At 29.7% G+C, this 15,125-nt stretch overlaps 1 protein-coding gene across 4 annotated transcripts in view; it reads left to right on the top strand.

Annotated features, from left to right (window-relative positions):
• The window catches only part of LOC117169130 (exocyst complex component 4), a 121,632-nt gene that overhangs the window by 51,379 nt on the left and 55,128 nt on the right, over window positions 1–15,125 (top strand). For 2 of the 4 annotated variants that reach the window (XM_033355315.1, XM_033355316.1), the window contains exon 2: window positions 6,574–6,643. The exons of 1 other annotated variant lie outside the window; for it this stretch is intronic. In XM_033355315.1, coding sequence (XP_033211206.1) covers window positions 6,574–6,643 — 70 coding nt within the window. Of the gene's footprint in view, window positions 1–6,476; window positions 6,498–6,573; window positions 6,644–15,125 lie in introns of those variants that run through there. One more of the 4 variants, XM_033355317.1, reaches the window with a different exon arrangement.

A 15,125-nucleotide genomic window follows, 5' to 3' on the forward strand; every position in this document is an offset into this window, starting at 1 on the left:
ATCAGCCTTGGAGGAGATTATGTTGAGAAATAAAAAAAAAAATTCTTAAAAACGTTGTTTTTCTTGGTCAGGCCGGAAACTTATCAATCCACCCTCGTAATGTGATGGCTTAATGTGCATTGCATTAATTTTATTTTATAATTTTATTTTTATTTTTGAAGTTTTCCTCATTGAGAACCTGCATTGCAGTGACGTCACGGCCACCCGAAGGCCAAGTCTATTGTCGGGAAAAGTGAGCAAAAAAATTTCGAAGGGTTCAATATCATCGAAAGAGGTAAACGTTCTCGCCCCCGCTCCCATTGCTGCCATTAGGACTCATAATCCTCGCTGCTTCCGATATCATAGCTTAAATTTTGAAATTTACTTGTTTAAAGCTTTGAAAGAGGCCCTAATTATTATTATTCTGACCTACAAATTGGAAAATGTATTGTATGAAAATGGAGGAACACTTGCAAGAAGTTTCATCTTAAAAGCATCCCCTTAAACATATCAAATTGTACACTGAAGTTGAGCTTATTTCATACTGATAGTTTGTCATGCAAATGACTTAGTCGTTTTTTTTTGTTAACAGGAACCTACATTTGCTGCAGTACAAATCGCCTGATATATTTCCGACGTTTTTGCCAGGATATTTGAGATTTTTTTTATTTGTGCAGAAATAAACGAATTGTGCAGCTAATCCAATTTCATAGTGCAGCCGCTGATAATAGGTTCACAATAGATAGAACATATAAATAGAAAAATAATTTTAATTGAGTAGAAAAGGTCTTGAAGGAATTCGAAAACTCTAAAGACTTTTTGAACTCAAAATTATGCCCCAAATATAGCAAAAATGTTAGTATAAAATAGTTATAACAAATATGAATTAAAAAGTTTATTTTTTATTCAAGTTATAATTTTTTTGGAAATGAGTAGAAAAGTGAATTTGAAGATATAGTTAAGTTTTATTTAAATTTAAATAAACTAAAAAAACTGTCTGGTTAAATTAACCAGAATTCTGGTTGAATATGTCCTTACTATTTTTTTTTTTGGTTAAAGAAATCAAAATTCTGAAAAGAAATTTCCTTATAAAAACTTCTACAAAATTTTTTTCCCTAAACTTCCTCATAGACCTAGACAGATGTCTTCTGAAATGTTGCATTTTTTAAATATTAGTGAATTAAGTGGTATATGAGTTTTTTAACAGCTGTAAAGTGTAAGAAGCATTTTCGAAAGTCAAAGAAAATTGCGGCTTGCTCCTACAGTTTAGCTAAGGCCATGTTATAAATATGAACCATTTTTTCAAATTGAAATAAGAAGTAACTCAATCTTACAAAATGTCATTTTCCCTGCTCCGAAAATCTAACTTTAAGAAAAAATGTAAGTTTGCTTAATTTTTTTTTATTATCATTTAATACTAAAAATTGACAAAAAATTGCCATAATTTTCGTCTTTTTGTTATTTTAGTATCTGAGCTAATTACATTTTTTAAACCGCAACCATGAAAAATAATGTAAACCAATGCTATAAATTCACAGAACTATTATGTACTTTAATAGTCTATATTTTTTCAAAGAATTTGACGCTGTTTTTATTTTATTTTATTTTTAATAAATATATAAGTTTTCTTAGTTTTTTATTTAGTTTACTTTAATTATTTCTTTATTTTGTATTTATTGAGAAAAATAAGTTGAAACTTTAAAATGTTCTCCGCCGGTCATGTATAGAAAACTATACTTTCCAGCTGGTCGATTAAACTTTTATTTGCATTTACTTGTTTAACTGTTTGCATATTTAATTCCATTAAAAATTTTTTATTTTGCTAAAATAATTATTTTAAATTCTTTCCTTTACAAAAAACTTGCTTTTTTAAATTTGTTCGTAAATAAATTTATTTTCTAATAATTTAAATATTTGATTAACTTTCAGTTTCTTTCATAACATTTTAAAGGCTTATGCATTATAAATTAATTACCTCATTAACAAAAAAGGTTTTTTAAAGAAAAATAACAACAGTCGTGCAAAAAACCCCACTTTTTTATTTGAAAAAGATATTAACAATGTTTATTTATTGCATAATTCAAAAGAAATTAGGAAGGAATTTCATATTTGAATAAAATTATGCATCAAACCAAAAAATACATGATCTTACAATTTTTGTCAGACTTATTTTTTTTCAAAAATTTTATACTAATTAATTCATAAAAGAGTAGACAATTAGACATAATGTGCAAATTACAATGAACATGACAAGTCGAAACTGTCATCTAGGTACTTGAAGTTAAAGTGAATATTTATTTCTGACAATATTAAAACTTCCATATTAATATTGAGTTTATTAAATTAAAAAGAAGATATTTAAAAATTATTTACGCCTAGCGTTATAATGCTTAAAACTTCTTGTTCTTCCAAAATCAATATATTCCAATCAAGATTTTTTGCTTACTTCTTAAATCTTGTAAACAAGAAAAAATGTTTTTATGTAATAAATAAGTGATGAAATTTTGTTATCAAATAATTTTTTTCAATGTAATAAGCCGTGATTATGTCTGCCTTCTTGGAGAAAAAAGTTACTCTCTAAGTTTGACGTAAGAGTCATTTTCGCGTTGCAGCGTACACGTAAAGAAGACTCACGTTAAAACGAAGATAGTAAGTTTCTTCACGCAAACAGCAGATTTGGCTTAGCCCATTTTTCCCTCTCGACGGATTGTTCACCTTGGCGCACGGGGTATTGCTTAAATTAATTTTTTTACGTAAGAAAAAGTCGTGTCTACTAAAATGTAATATTTTTTCTCGATGATTCAAATTAAAAAAAAAGGTTCGAAAGTGTAAAATTACAAATGTAAAGCATAGAAAAAATTTTGAATTTAAGAATCAGATCCTAAACAATTTAAAATTTTAACATTGAAATTTAATTTGGTTTTGAATATAAGGGTTTAATATCGTAAAATTGACAACTCTAAGCCTTCTAACTTGATTAGGCTTAAATTAATGGCCTCCAAAATCTGATAACACCCAAATACAAACATTTAGAATTCTGCATTTTAATTTTAAATTTAAAACTTTTAAAATTAAATAAATTAAATTTATCAGATTATATTTGAGGCATATTCAAAAATTTAAAAATATTAATGCTTGTATTTTTAATTTATCAACTCTATGAAAAAATGTCAAATAATACAATTCTTGAAATTTCTTTTTATAAAATTACTGAATTTGAATGTTTTAAATTGAAAATATATTAAAACCTTTCAATTTAAAATTACTCTCCTTATAAAAAGTTTTTTATTTCAAAGGCTTTACATTAATTCCAATTTTTCACGAGGTTTGACATCGAATAATCTGCTTATTGCAGCTTTAAATTATTTATATCCTAAAGCTGAATGAAAATGTTTTGCCGAATCATAAGTGATTTCATTTAAAACGTTTAAAATTAAATAATTTGAATTGACAGGTTATACTCGAAGAATATTCAAAATTTTACAAATACTGAGATTTTTAATTTTTAATTTATAAACTAGTTTCTTTCAATAATTATTATTTTATTTTTACGCTCCTGAAAGAAAATAATTACACTGTAATTTTAATTGTTTCATTTCAAATTTCTCTGATTAAAACCCTTTTAATTTCAAAGGCTTTGAAGTTATAATCCAATTTTCGAAACTGAATAATTTTGAATGGAATAATTATTTAATTGCTAACATACTTCTAATTTGAAATAAAATTGTAGTATAATAAAGCATTTTCATGCAAAATAGTGATGCTGAAGTTTAAACGCTTCCTTTTATATTTTGACATTGTCGAATTCTGAAAAGTTTTAAACCAAAAACTTTAGAACTATGAGTCCTAATTACTTTCCTGAGTTTTTTTGTTGAATTTAACTAATTATTATGAAAATAAGGGAATTTTTTTAATTTCTCCAGCTTATTTGAATGCTCTCCATTGTTGAACCCAAGAAACAGCCCACGTATATCTGTATTCAATTCAATCAAATTTAAAATTTAACGACAGTTTCATTTTTATTGAACAAAATTGTACTTAAATTCACAACAATTTAACACCATTCAACATCTACAATTTTAACTGAAATTTACTTAAATTCAACTAAATTTTACTTAAATTTTGAATTTAACTAACATGTATTCACTTTTTGAAATTATCTAAATTGTATTCAATCTTTAAATTTAGTTTTACAAAATAATTTTCAAAATTGCACTACAATAAATCTTAAAGTACGAATAGATTTGTTTTAAAACTTATTGACTTAGTATCTAGAAAAGTTCGCTTTGAAAAGAAACCAGACGAGAATTTAATTTAACTTAACTTTATTTAATTCTTAAATTCACCTAAATTTAATTTAAATGTTGAATTTGGCTAAATTTCATTTAAAATTTAAATTCTACTGAATTTTATTTTCTTTGGAATTTAAATAAATTTTATTTAATTTTTTAATTTATCTTATTTTTATTTAAATTTTAAGTTTAGTTTTTTTTTCAATAATTTTAGAAATTTAACTAAAATTCTAAAGTACGAAAAGAATTTTTTTACATTTATTTATTGTCTCGAAAATTAAAAATAATAATAAATAGAATATTTTTAGGCTCTCTTTAATTTGAATATAATTAGGTAATTCAGTGTTCATAACATTTTTAGCGTACTGGCCGTACAGAGCCAGCCAACCGACTCAACTATAGCAAAGATTGCTATAGTGATGGCGAAGGCGAACGCGAGAACGAGAAACAGAAAATCATGTTCGGTTTGGAATTCAACAACTTTCGGTGTGCGCTTCGTCCCCGTCCCGCCCGCTGACGTGCTAGGATGACGCGGTTGCCATAGAAACGGTGAAAAGTTGAAGAGGGCAACACCTCGATATAGTCGAAAATGTAGTTAGATATATATGTATATATATATATCGGCCGTCCCCACCACTGACCCATGCCGTACCTAGGACCTAATATCTTTGGTATCACATGCCCTTAACTATAAAATTAAAAAAAAATCTACTTCTAAATTTTAATCCGAAAGCTTTACAAATGATCCTTGAGAGTCGGCTACTCTATTGATATAGTCCCTCTGCTTGTTATTTACGATCGAATTCTTATTTCCATTTCAGCCTCTCTGCTTTTTATTTATGATCGTATTTCTATTTCAATTTCGGAAAGGATATTTTAAAGCCTTTAAAGCATTTAAAAGAACTACCTGGACTTTTGAATATATCTACCTGAGTGCCTGCGGAGAATTTCTCTGAGCTTATCTGACCCTAGAGAATCTGTAGAATATACTCAGAGATTTCTTTCGGTAGGGCACTTGCCGCATTTATGTTATAATATCTTTGCTTTGGTAAGTGTGATGCATGTAAAAAAGAATCAGTAAAATATAAATTTTACAAAATTGTACCTTCATGAGTGTGTTAATGAAACATCCTTTTATTCTTATAATGTATGATAGCTAAATTGATTTAATAGTGTATTGTGCTACAAGTGCAGAAAGTAGGCAGTTCCACATGAGTGTGAAGTTAGCTGTACGAGCCAGAGACGAGTTGAAGACGAGCCGGAAACGACCCGAAGATGAGCCGATGGCAAGTACTGTAAACTTCACAAGAGTTTCAACTACCTACTGTTAGCTCATGTAGCACACAATATTTTTTCTAACAAATGTGGGAAGTTTTCGATTTCGGAAACAATAAAAACGAATTTTTTTAGAAATTATGGTAACTTTTGGAAATTTATGGTAAAATTACAAAAAATACCTAAAAATTCTGGAAATTTTCGTAAATTTGTAAATTACTGAAAATTGATAGAAATTTAGTTTATCCGAAGCTTTTTGGAAGAAATTCAAAAATGTCTGAAAATTTCTGGATAATTTGCTAAATTTCCAACATTTTCAGAAATTTATGAAAAATGGACAAATTACCGATAATTTCAGATATCCAAAATTTTTTGTAATTTATCGGTAATTTATCAATTATTTATGGTAACTTATCACTTCGAGTATGCTCAATAACTATTCACTAATCACAATCAATCTCTCAAGCGTCAAATTATAATGAAGTGAAGTTATGATTCCGACAGTCCTGGAAAGTAATTCTGACTCGAAATGCGCAAGCGCAACAGCAAAAAACAGTAATCTTACTCAAAGAGCGAGAGCACAGTAGCTGGAAAAAGTCTTTTTATAACTGCTTTTTACCACGGTTTCAGAATTGGTCACTTCCCGCACGCAATACATGCCTCGAAAATCAAACATTTCGTGCGTGTTGGAAAAAAATTATTTATCTATGAATCTATATATTAAGATGTTATTTATCGATTTTGGAATTCATTCTTTCAGTATTATTATAATATTTTATCCTACATATACTGACTTTACTATAATAGTTTGTCGTATAGTGTACACGTCAAATTCAAACTGCGCGGTTATGGTATCAAAATGGCGAAACCGTGCAATTGCGTTACTGCGACGAAACGGGGCTCCCAGTGGCTAGACCATGTATTTATTGGGTCATGGCAGACAGTTTCTTGGTTAGGTAAAATTTGACCTATTTGACGTTTTGATGTAAGTTCGATGTTGTGAATTGTGATTTGTTTTAATTTATAGGAAAGTGCAAAATATGACGTCTATGCCACCTGTAAAACCTCCCCGAGGGATTAAACACTCCAAAGAAACGGTAAGTGTTGTCATATTCAAATAATGCAGGGTTCCTAGTTTTGATTTTGAGGTTGGTTTCTAAAATTCTTTTTTTAAGGAAATAATATATTTTTTAATGTTTTTTTTTTTCAAGCATGCCTTATTTTTAAAGTCTTCTTTGTTTTCGCAATGTTACCAAAAAATATTAGAAGTAATATTTTCATTTCTAAAATATAATGAAACATGCATATTTCAAGTTTATTGATATGAAATATAAATAGTTGAAATATAAATATATAATGAATATAAATATAAACAATATGACATTTTCCAATGTCATTCTTTATAATTCTAGTCGCTTTAGTTCTTCCAAGTTTAATTGATTTTGCAATATTTTAATCATGAAAAGCGGACTTTAAAACACCAGGAAGATGATCAAAAGAATTAAATGTTAAGTTGTGTTCAACGAAGTATCCGCACAACTTTATTTCAGCCTTTTTAACATCTCTGACATGTTTTTTCTTTTCATTGGTCTGTTGCGTAGAAATATTCAACATTTGTTGAATTGAAGTATTCGGGACTTCTGTGAAAGTTAGAATGTGTTGATTACATAATTAATTTTGTGTTCAATTTCAAGGAAAAGTTCATTATGCTTTCATATAAACAAAAAAATAACATAACTACAAGGAATGTATTATTTTTAACTTTTGCAAAATTTGTCAAATACTTTCTTATATTTTTTAAATATAAGTTTGTAATAGATATAGGTAAATATTAGATTTAAAAAGTTGAAAAATTCAATTTTTATAATTTCAATGACTTTCTGGGAAAATAATACAAAATTAAGTTTCATATCGAATTGATTTCTTAATGTGAACTTTTCATTTTTAAATTTCAATTTAACCGAATCCATAAATTATATAAATCAGGAAATTATTTATTAACCATTTTTTTCGAATGAATGATAACAAATTTTATAAAATATTTTTAAAAAACACTAATAAATAAGATGAGCAAAAATTAAAAGTAAAAGATGAAATTAAAATAACCCTGGCGGACCGAAGGAACCCAAAGGAGCCTCTACAAAGTACCCGTAAAGACCCCATTCGGTTCCTTTTTAAAAAACTAAAAAAAAAACAAGACCAAGATTTAAACTGTTGGAATTCGAATTCTAAGTTAAATTTCCTATTAAAAACTCGCGGTATAATCGCAATACTTTTTTGCAGCGCTAAAAATTTTTAAAAAATCATTAACTTCTGCAGAAGATGACTTCAAGCGCATCGATAATAGCTTAAGCAGTATTAGTCCAGTCAATAAAGGATTTGAGAAAAAAATTCGTAAAAGTAGCATTTTTTTCCATAGATACGTTGGCAATGGCTTAATAAAGATATTGTAAAAAGACCCCAAACTTGTGTACGGCAAAGTTCCGAAATTCTGGAAAGTGTTAAACAATAACATGTTTTTTTAAATTCCTCGAGAACTGTTGATTTTAGGTCGAATATAGTGATGTGAAAAAATGTTCATAATTTTATAGTGCACAAAAAAGGTTCTATCTATTGTGAACCTATTATCAGCGGTTGCACTATGAAATTGGATTAGCTGCACAATTCTTTTATTTCTGCACAAATAAAAAAAATCTCAAATATCCTGGCAAAAACGTCGGAAATATATCAGGCGATTTGTACTGCAGCAAATGTAGGTTCCTGTTAACAAAAAAAACGACTAAGTCATTTGCATGACAAACTATCAGTATGAAATAAGCTCAACTTCAGTGTACAATTTGATATGTTTAAGGGGATGCTTTTAAGATGAAACTTCTTGCAAGTGTTCCTCCATTTTCATACAATACATTTTCCAATTTGTAGGTCAGAATAATAATATTTAGGGCCTCTTTTAAAGCTTTAAACAAGTAAATTTCATAATTTAAGCTATGATATCGGAAGCAGCGGTGATTATGAGTCCTAATGGCAGCAGTGGGAGCGGGGGCGAGAACGGTTACCTCTTTCGATGATATTGAACCCTTCAAAATTTTTTGGCTCACTTTTCCCGACAATAGACTTGGCCTTCGGGTGGCCGTGACGTCACTGCAATTCAGGTTCTCAATTATTTCGCTGAATTCAACTGTTTTTTGAATAAAATTAAAATCCTTTTTGATTAAAATATCACGTTTTTCTTTAAAAAATTGTCTTCTATGTTTAATAATTCCATTACATAGTTGAAAGTGAAACTACTTTGTTTAAAATTAATTTATTTGGTTGATGACTATTTAAACGTTTTAGACTAGATAAATATTTTTTTCAAAATTTAATTACTTTGTTGAAAATTAAGATTTTTAATTGACAATTCATTGTTTTAAGTGGAAATTTATTTTTCGACCAGATAAATGATGAGTTGTTAAAAAAATGGAACTCAAAACAAATAATTTTTTAACGAAAAAGATTACGCTCCTATCAAAGAATAAGGTAACTTTTGCACAAAAATTGGAATAGATCGAGTCAATTTTCAAATAAAATTATTAATAATTGAAAAATTATAATTAATACGTGCATTTTTAACAGAAAATATAAATTTTAAACCAAACATAAAATAGTTAAATTTTCAGTTAGTAAAATAAATTGTTAACAAAGTAAACATAATAAAGAAATTTTCAGCAATATAGTTTAATTTTCTAGCAAAAAAATATTTTGTAACCAAAAAGATCTATTTTCAACAATTGAGAGTACGCTTCTCACAAAAAAGACGAATTTTCACCTAAAGCAGATAGATTTTCAACTAAAAATAGAATAGTTAAATTTTCAGTAAAAAATGAATTTTTAATTAAATGAAATTTTCAACGAAATAGTATATTTTATAACAAAAAAGATTAAATTTATATTTAAAAAGATCAATTTCCAACAAAAAATTGCAACAGTAACATTTTCAGTTAAAGAAATGAATTGTAAATTAGAAAAAACTTATTTTCAACCAAAAAGATGATTTTTACACAAGATTCATGCATTTTCAATAAAATATTGGAATTTTTAAAGCAATTTTAAACTAAAAAATGAATGAGTCACCTAGAAGATTAAATAATCTCCCAGAAAATTCGAATTTTCAATCAAATACAGGAAGTTTTAACCAAATATTTAAATTTTCATCTGAAGACGATAAATTCTGAACCACGTATTTACGACTTAAATTTCCACTTGAAACAATTAATTGTCAACTAGAAATCTTAATTTCCAAGAAAGTAATTAAATGTTGAAAAAAATGTTTATCAACTACAATGATCAGTCATCAACCAAATAAATTAATTTAAAACAAAGTAGTTTCACTTTCAACTATGCAATGGAATTATTAAACATAGAAGAAAATTTTTTAACGAAAAACGTGATATTTGATATTTTAATCAGAAAGGATTTTAATTTTATGCAAAAAAAGTTGAATTCAGCGAATTAAAAAGGATTTTCAACCAAATAATTTGAAGCCTTAACAAACACAGATTAATTTGCAACTAAATAGTTGCGATTTTTAATGACAATAATACAAATAATTTCACTTTATCGAAAATGCCCGAACTGTATCATGTTTTCCCTGACATTCCCTAATTTTCCGGAACCATCAGACCTATAGCAAGTCTAATAGTTGTACTTTTGGATTTTGAATTGCAGACAATTGTTCCGGGAGTTATCATGCTCATCGCAAGCAATAATAAAAAACGTGTTTTGCGAGAGCGGCCATATTTTCTCAGTCTACTTCAATTGAATGTTGTTAACATTACCAAAAAGAATCTTGACATAGTAAATTTAACCCCTAAATTTGAATGTAAAAAGATGAAAAGCTTCTGACTTTCACGTGTGAAGTAAATTCTATCACAATTTTCTAGTGCTTCGGGAATAAAGTACAAATTAATCCGAGTTATAGACATTTCAAAATTATGTTATATTTATTGTTAATTGTTTTATTCACTGCAGAATATATTTTTCATCAAATAAAAAGATGGATTAATGTGCATTGCATTAATTTTACTTTCTAATTTTATTTTTGAAATTTTCCTCTTTGAGAACCTGCATTGCAGTGACGTTACGGCCACCCGAAGGCCAAGTCTATTGTCGGGAAAAGTGAGCAAAAAAATTTCGAAGGGTTCAATATCATCGAAAGAGGTAACTATTCTCGCCCCCGCTCCCATTGCTGCCATTAGGACTCATAATCACCGCTGCCTCCAATATCATAGCTTAAATTTTGAAATTTACTTGTTTAAAGCTTTAAAAGAGGCCCTAAATATTATTATTCTGACCTATAAATTGGAAAATGTATTATATGAAAATGGAGGAACACTTGCAAGAAGTTTCATCTCAAAAGCATCCCCTTAAACATATCAAATTGTACACTGAAGTTGAGCTCATTTTATACTGATAGTTTGTCATGCAAATGACTTAATCGTTTTTTTTTTGTTAACAAGAAACTGCATTTGCTCCAGTACAAAGCGCCTGATATATTTTCGACGTTTTTGCCAGGATATTTTAGATTTTATTTTATTTGTTCAGGAATAAAATAATTGTGCAGCTAATCCAAATTCTTAGCGCAGCATTTGATAATAGGTCCACAATAGATAGAACCTTTTTTGTGCACTATAAAATTATGAACATTTTTTCACATCACCATATTCCAGCTAAAATCAACCGTTCTCGAGTAATTTTAAAAAACATGTTATTGTTTAAAACTTTCCAGAATTTCGAAACTTTGCCGTACACGTGTGTTTGGGGACTTTTTACAATATCTTCATAAAGCCATTGCCAACGTATCTGTGAAAAAATGCTACTTTTACGATTTTCTTTTTTTTGAGTGATATTTGTTCCCCGTTGACTGGACTATATGTTGCGCGCGAAGTTTAAAAATAAAATTCTCTCACTTGCAACGCAGCGTTATTGTCTGAGGTTTCCACTGCGTGGCGCTAGCATCCAGACGAAATTCTTAAAGTTACCGACGGAACGCTTATGAACTAAAGTCGAACCTCGGACACTGTCACCCATCGGGATCGGGCGTATCGGACACTGTAAGCTCATGTGGTCTTACCCCTCAGCCAATCGGCGTCGAATTACAGGACCGTGTCGATACGATGTTTTGCATCAAGTAGCCCTGATAGTATACTAATGTTATCGAACAACATTTTTTAAAATTTTACAATAAATGAAAGAATAGATGTACTATTCTTAGATGTATAGATGATAGATGTATTATTCTTCTTTATTATGTAATTATTATTTGCACACAGAAAACTAACCATAATTCTGAAGATCACATAGAGGTCTGTTTAGAATTAGTCAACATTTTTTTCGCGATGTGTATTGATATCTTTTGTACGAAAATTACATTTTTTACCAGTGTTCGGTAAGAGGTTTTCACTTACCTCAATAATCTTCAGAACAGAGATTTAGTGTAATAACTTCATAAATATATATGAAATTATTATTGTACAAACCCAATAAAAAAACCTCCCACGTCAACGTAATTTAACCTGCATTATCTCGACTGCTTGCGATTCAGCTAGTGTAAACGACTTCAGACATTTCAAAGCCCGGTAAAGTTAAACTATAAAATTTCAATCAGGAAAAATTTAAATTGCACTTTTCACTTAACTTATTGTGCAAAACTAAGTACATGTGTACTACATATCTCAGAAAAGGGGCTTCGAGGATGTGACGGCACTAGGCTAATCACCTAATTATTACAGTGTCCGCGAAACAGCTGATGACAGAGTCCGAGGTGTGACAGTGTCCAAAGCTACAGTGTCCGAGGTTCGACTGTACGTCTACAAGAAGATGCACTTGAAGGTGCCTTCGGCCCATGTAAATGACAGGTATGTTATTTTTTAATGTTTTTAACGCTGCATTAAAAAGTATTGCAATTACTCCGTGAGTTTCTAATGCAAATTTTAACGCAGAATCCGAATTTTAACAATTTAAAAGTTGACTTTGCTGATTTTTTTAGTTTTTTAAAAAGGAACCGAATGGGGACCCAAAGGGGTCTTTACGGGTACTTTGTAGAGGCTCCATTCGGTTCCTTCAGTCGGCCAGAGAAAGCGTAAAGTATACACAAAGATAAAGAAGTAGGCAAATTAATAGGCACCTTTCATCAGTTTGTAATGTTTCGTTCCCTCTGCATGTTTTTTTTATCACAGAAATATCAGCGGTAAATTCTGTTTTGCACAAAGTGCATTGTACACGTGTTGATTCTTTGCTAATCGGTCTTAACCAAGAAGATCTTGTGGGATCATTTTACCATTCTACCCCGTAATTTGGAGTCCTTTTTTCCGTTTTCTTCGAACTATCTCCTCAAATCTTTTTTATTCGTTCAGGAGTTTCTGAACGATCTCTCTTTCGACTTTCCCGGGATAATCCACGTTTTTTTTAGCTATTTCGTCTTCTTTGCACCATGCGTTGACAACAGATGTCAATTTTTAAACAACAATTGTTCCAGAAATGAAAACAGAAGGTGATAGGGTGCGCAAATGTGGGAAATTCAAAACCCATAATGAACCGGACCATTTCATTCGTCGATTCACTTATATGAACTAGGCTTTAATGTGAGCGATGATTGATTGGTCAAGCATTCTGCTTCATATAGCGCGGAAAATAATTCTGATTGGCTATTCTGCGTCATTATTTTGGTTAAAAAAAGATAAAAAATAGAAATATTTTACAATTATGGTATATTTAAGAGGTATGGTACGAGAGGGATGGTAGTAGATAGGTAGGGGGAGTTCTGGACCACGTTTTTCCGTATGAATAGCAAATTTGCAGCTAGAGTGCAGATGGCTGTAAGATTGGTTTCGCTCCTTGTGCTGACTTACGAACCAGTTTTGAACGATCCACTATCGATATTAAAAATCAATCCTTAAAAATCATGGAAATGAAACTTTTTAGCCCCAAAAATATGGAATATATGATATAGCAATATTAGATTATGTAATACCTGCTATCCCCGGAATTTAAGTTTTTCACCCTAAAGTAATATATATTAAATGTTTTATCGTAATGGTGCATCATTGAAAATTTCCATGATCTACAACCACTCTCGTGATATTCTAACAATTGTCGGTAAACAAAATTCCATTCTCATTACGTCATCGTTGATTCCTGGAATCCTTATCAATGTGAACTTATTAATTAAACGTTCTCCATTGATATTTGTCGACAGGGGCGTCATATTTCATATAATGTTAAACAAGTTTTGGGGTAAACAAAATTCCATTCTGATGACGTCATCGTCGATTCCTGGAATCCTTATATATGCGAACTAAATTAATTAAAAGTTCTTCTTTGATATTTGCCGACAGAGGCGTCATATTTCATATAATGTTAAACAATTCTCGGTAAACAAAATTCAGTTCTGATGAAGTCATCATCGATTCCTGGAATCCTTATCTACGTGAACTAAGTTAATTAAATGTTCTCCTTTGATATTTGCCGACAGAGGCGCCATATTTCATATAATGTTAAACAATTTCTAGGGTAAACAAAATTCCATCCTGATGATGTCACCATAATTCCAGGAATCCTTAGCTACAGTGTTGCCATGTTTCAACTTTTTTCCGTACGAATAGCAATAAGTAAGACGAAGTCTGGATCGCTATGGGTGAGTGAATATCCGCGTTAGTTATAAGGTGTGCATCCGTGTGAGGTAGGTTAAGAGTGCTACATGGTGCTAGGCGATGAGTGATCATCCCCTGACAAGTGAGCCGCCAGAAGATATGATATAATTCAATACAATATAATTCTGAGAAATAGTCGGTGTCTTTGATGTAGAGTGTGTGATATGATTATTTTTTGGGTAATTTCTGAGAAATGTATTTTACAAGTTTAAACAGGTTTGAGTCGAAGAGTACAGTAGGCGCAAGAAAGGTATTTAAAATAATAAAAATAGGAATCCATAAGGTAGATCAAATGCTCAGGGATTCTTGTCGCTTTATTCTCGTATCAAGTAGAAAGCGAGCGAGAACTAGAAATACGTTAAACATTTAAAATAAAAGTTTAAAAAATACGAAATATAATAAAATATTTGAATTTTTTTCAATCATTCACTTAAGCTACTGTATAGTCTTTATAGAAATCGAGATTGATCTAATTTAGCGTTAAAATTCTTTTTCTATAATGTTGAATCTTCTGAAACAAAAAAGGTAGATATATATTACTATCAGGGACCATAGAAACCTACCTTACCGATATTCTACAGCTGTGGTGGTTCGTGCTATGTTTCCACAATATTCGGAATGGCTTCATCAAATTATGCTACGCAATTTTTTTGTAAACAACTTCAAGGTTATTTTTAGTGACGCATTACTTTTTTTAAACTGCAAAAACGTTATATTTCAAACGTGTCTAGATGTGTCGATTATAATTTAGCACCTTGTACAATATTTCGACAAAGAGAGGATATATTAATACCAGGTGTATACATATGAAACCGGTATTTTTTCAAGAAAAAAACACTTTTATTTCAAGAGAATGATAACAAATATTTTATTCAAAGTATGCGCCCTC

This window comes from Belonocnema kinseyi, chromosome 3 (assembly GCF_010883055.1).
Source record: "Belonocnema kinseyi isolate 2016_QV_RU_SX_M_011 chromosome 3, B_treatae_v1, whole genome shotgun sequence".
Lineage (NCBI taxonomy): Eukaryota > Metazoa > Arthropoda > Insecta > Hymenoptera > Cynipidae > Belonocnema > Belonocnema kinseyi.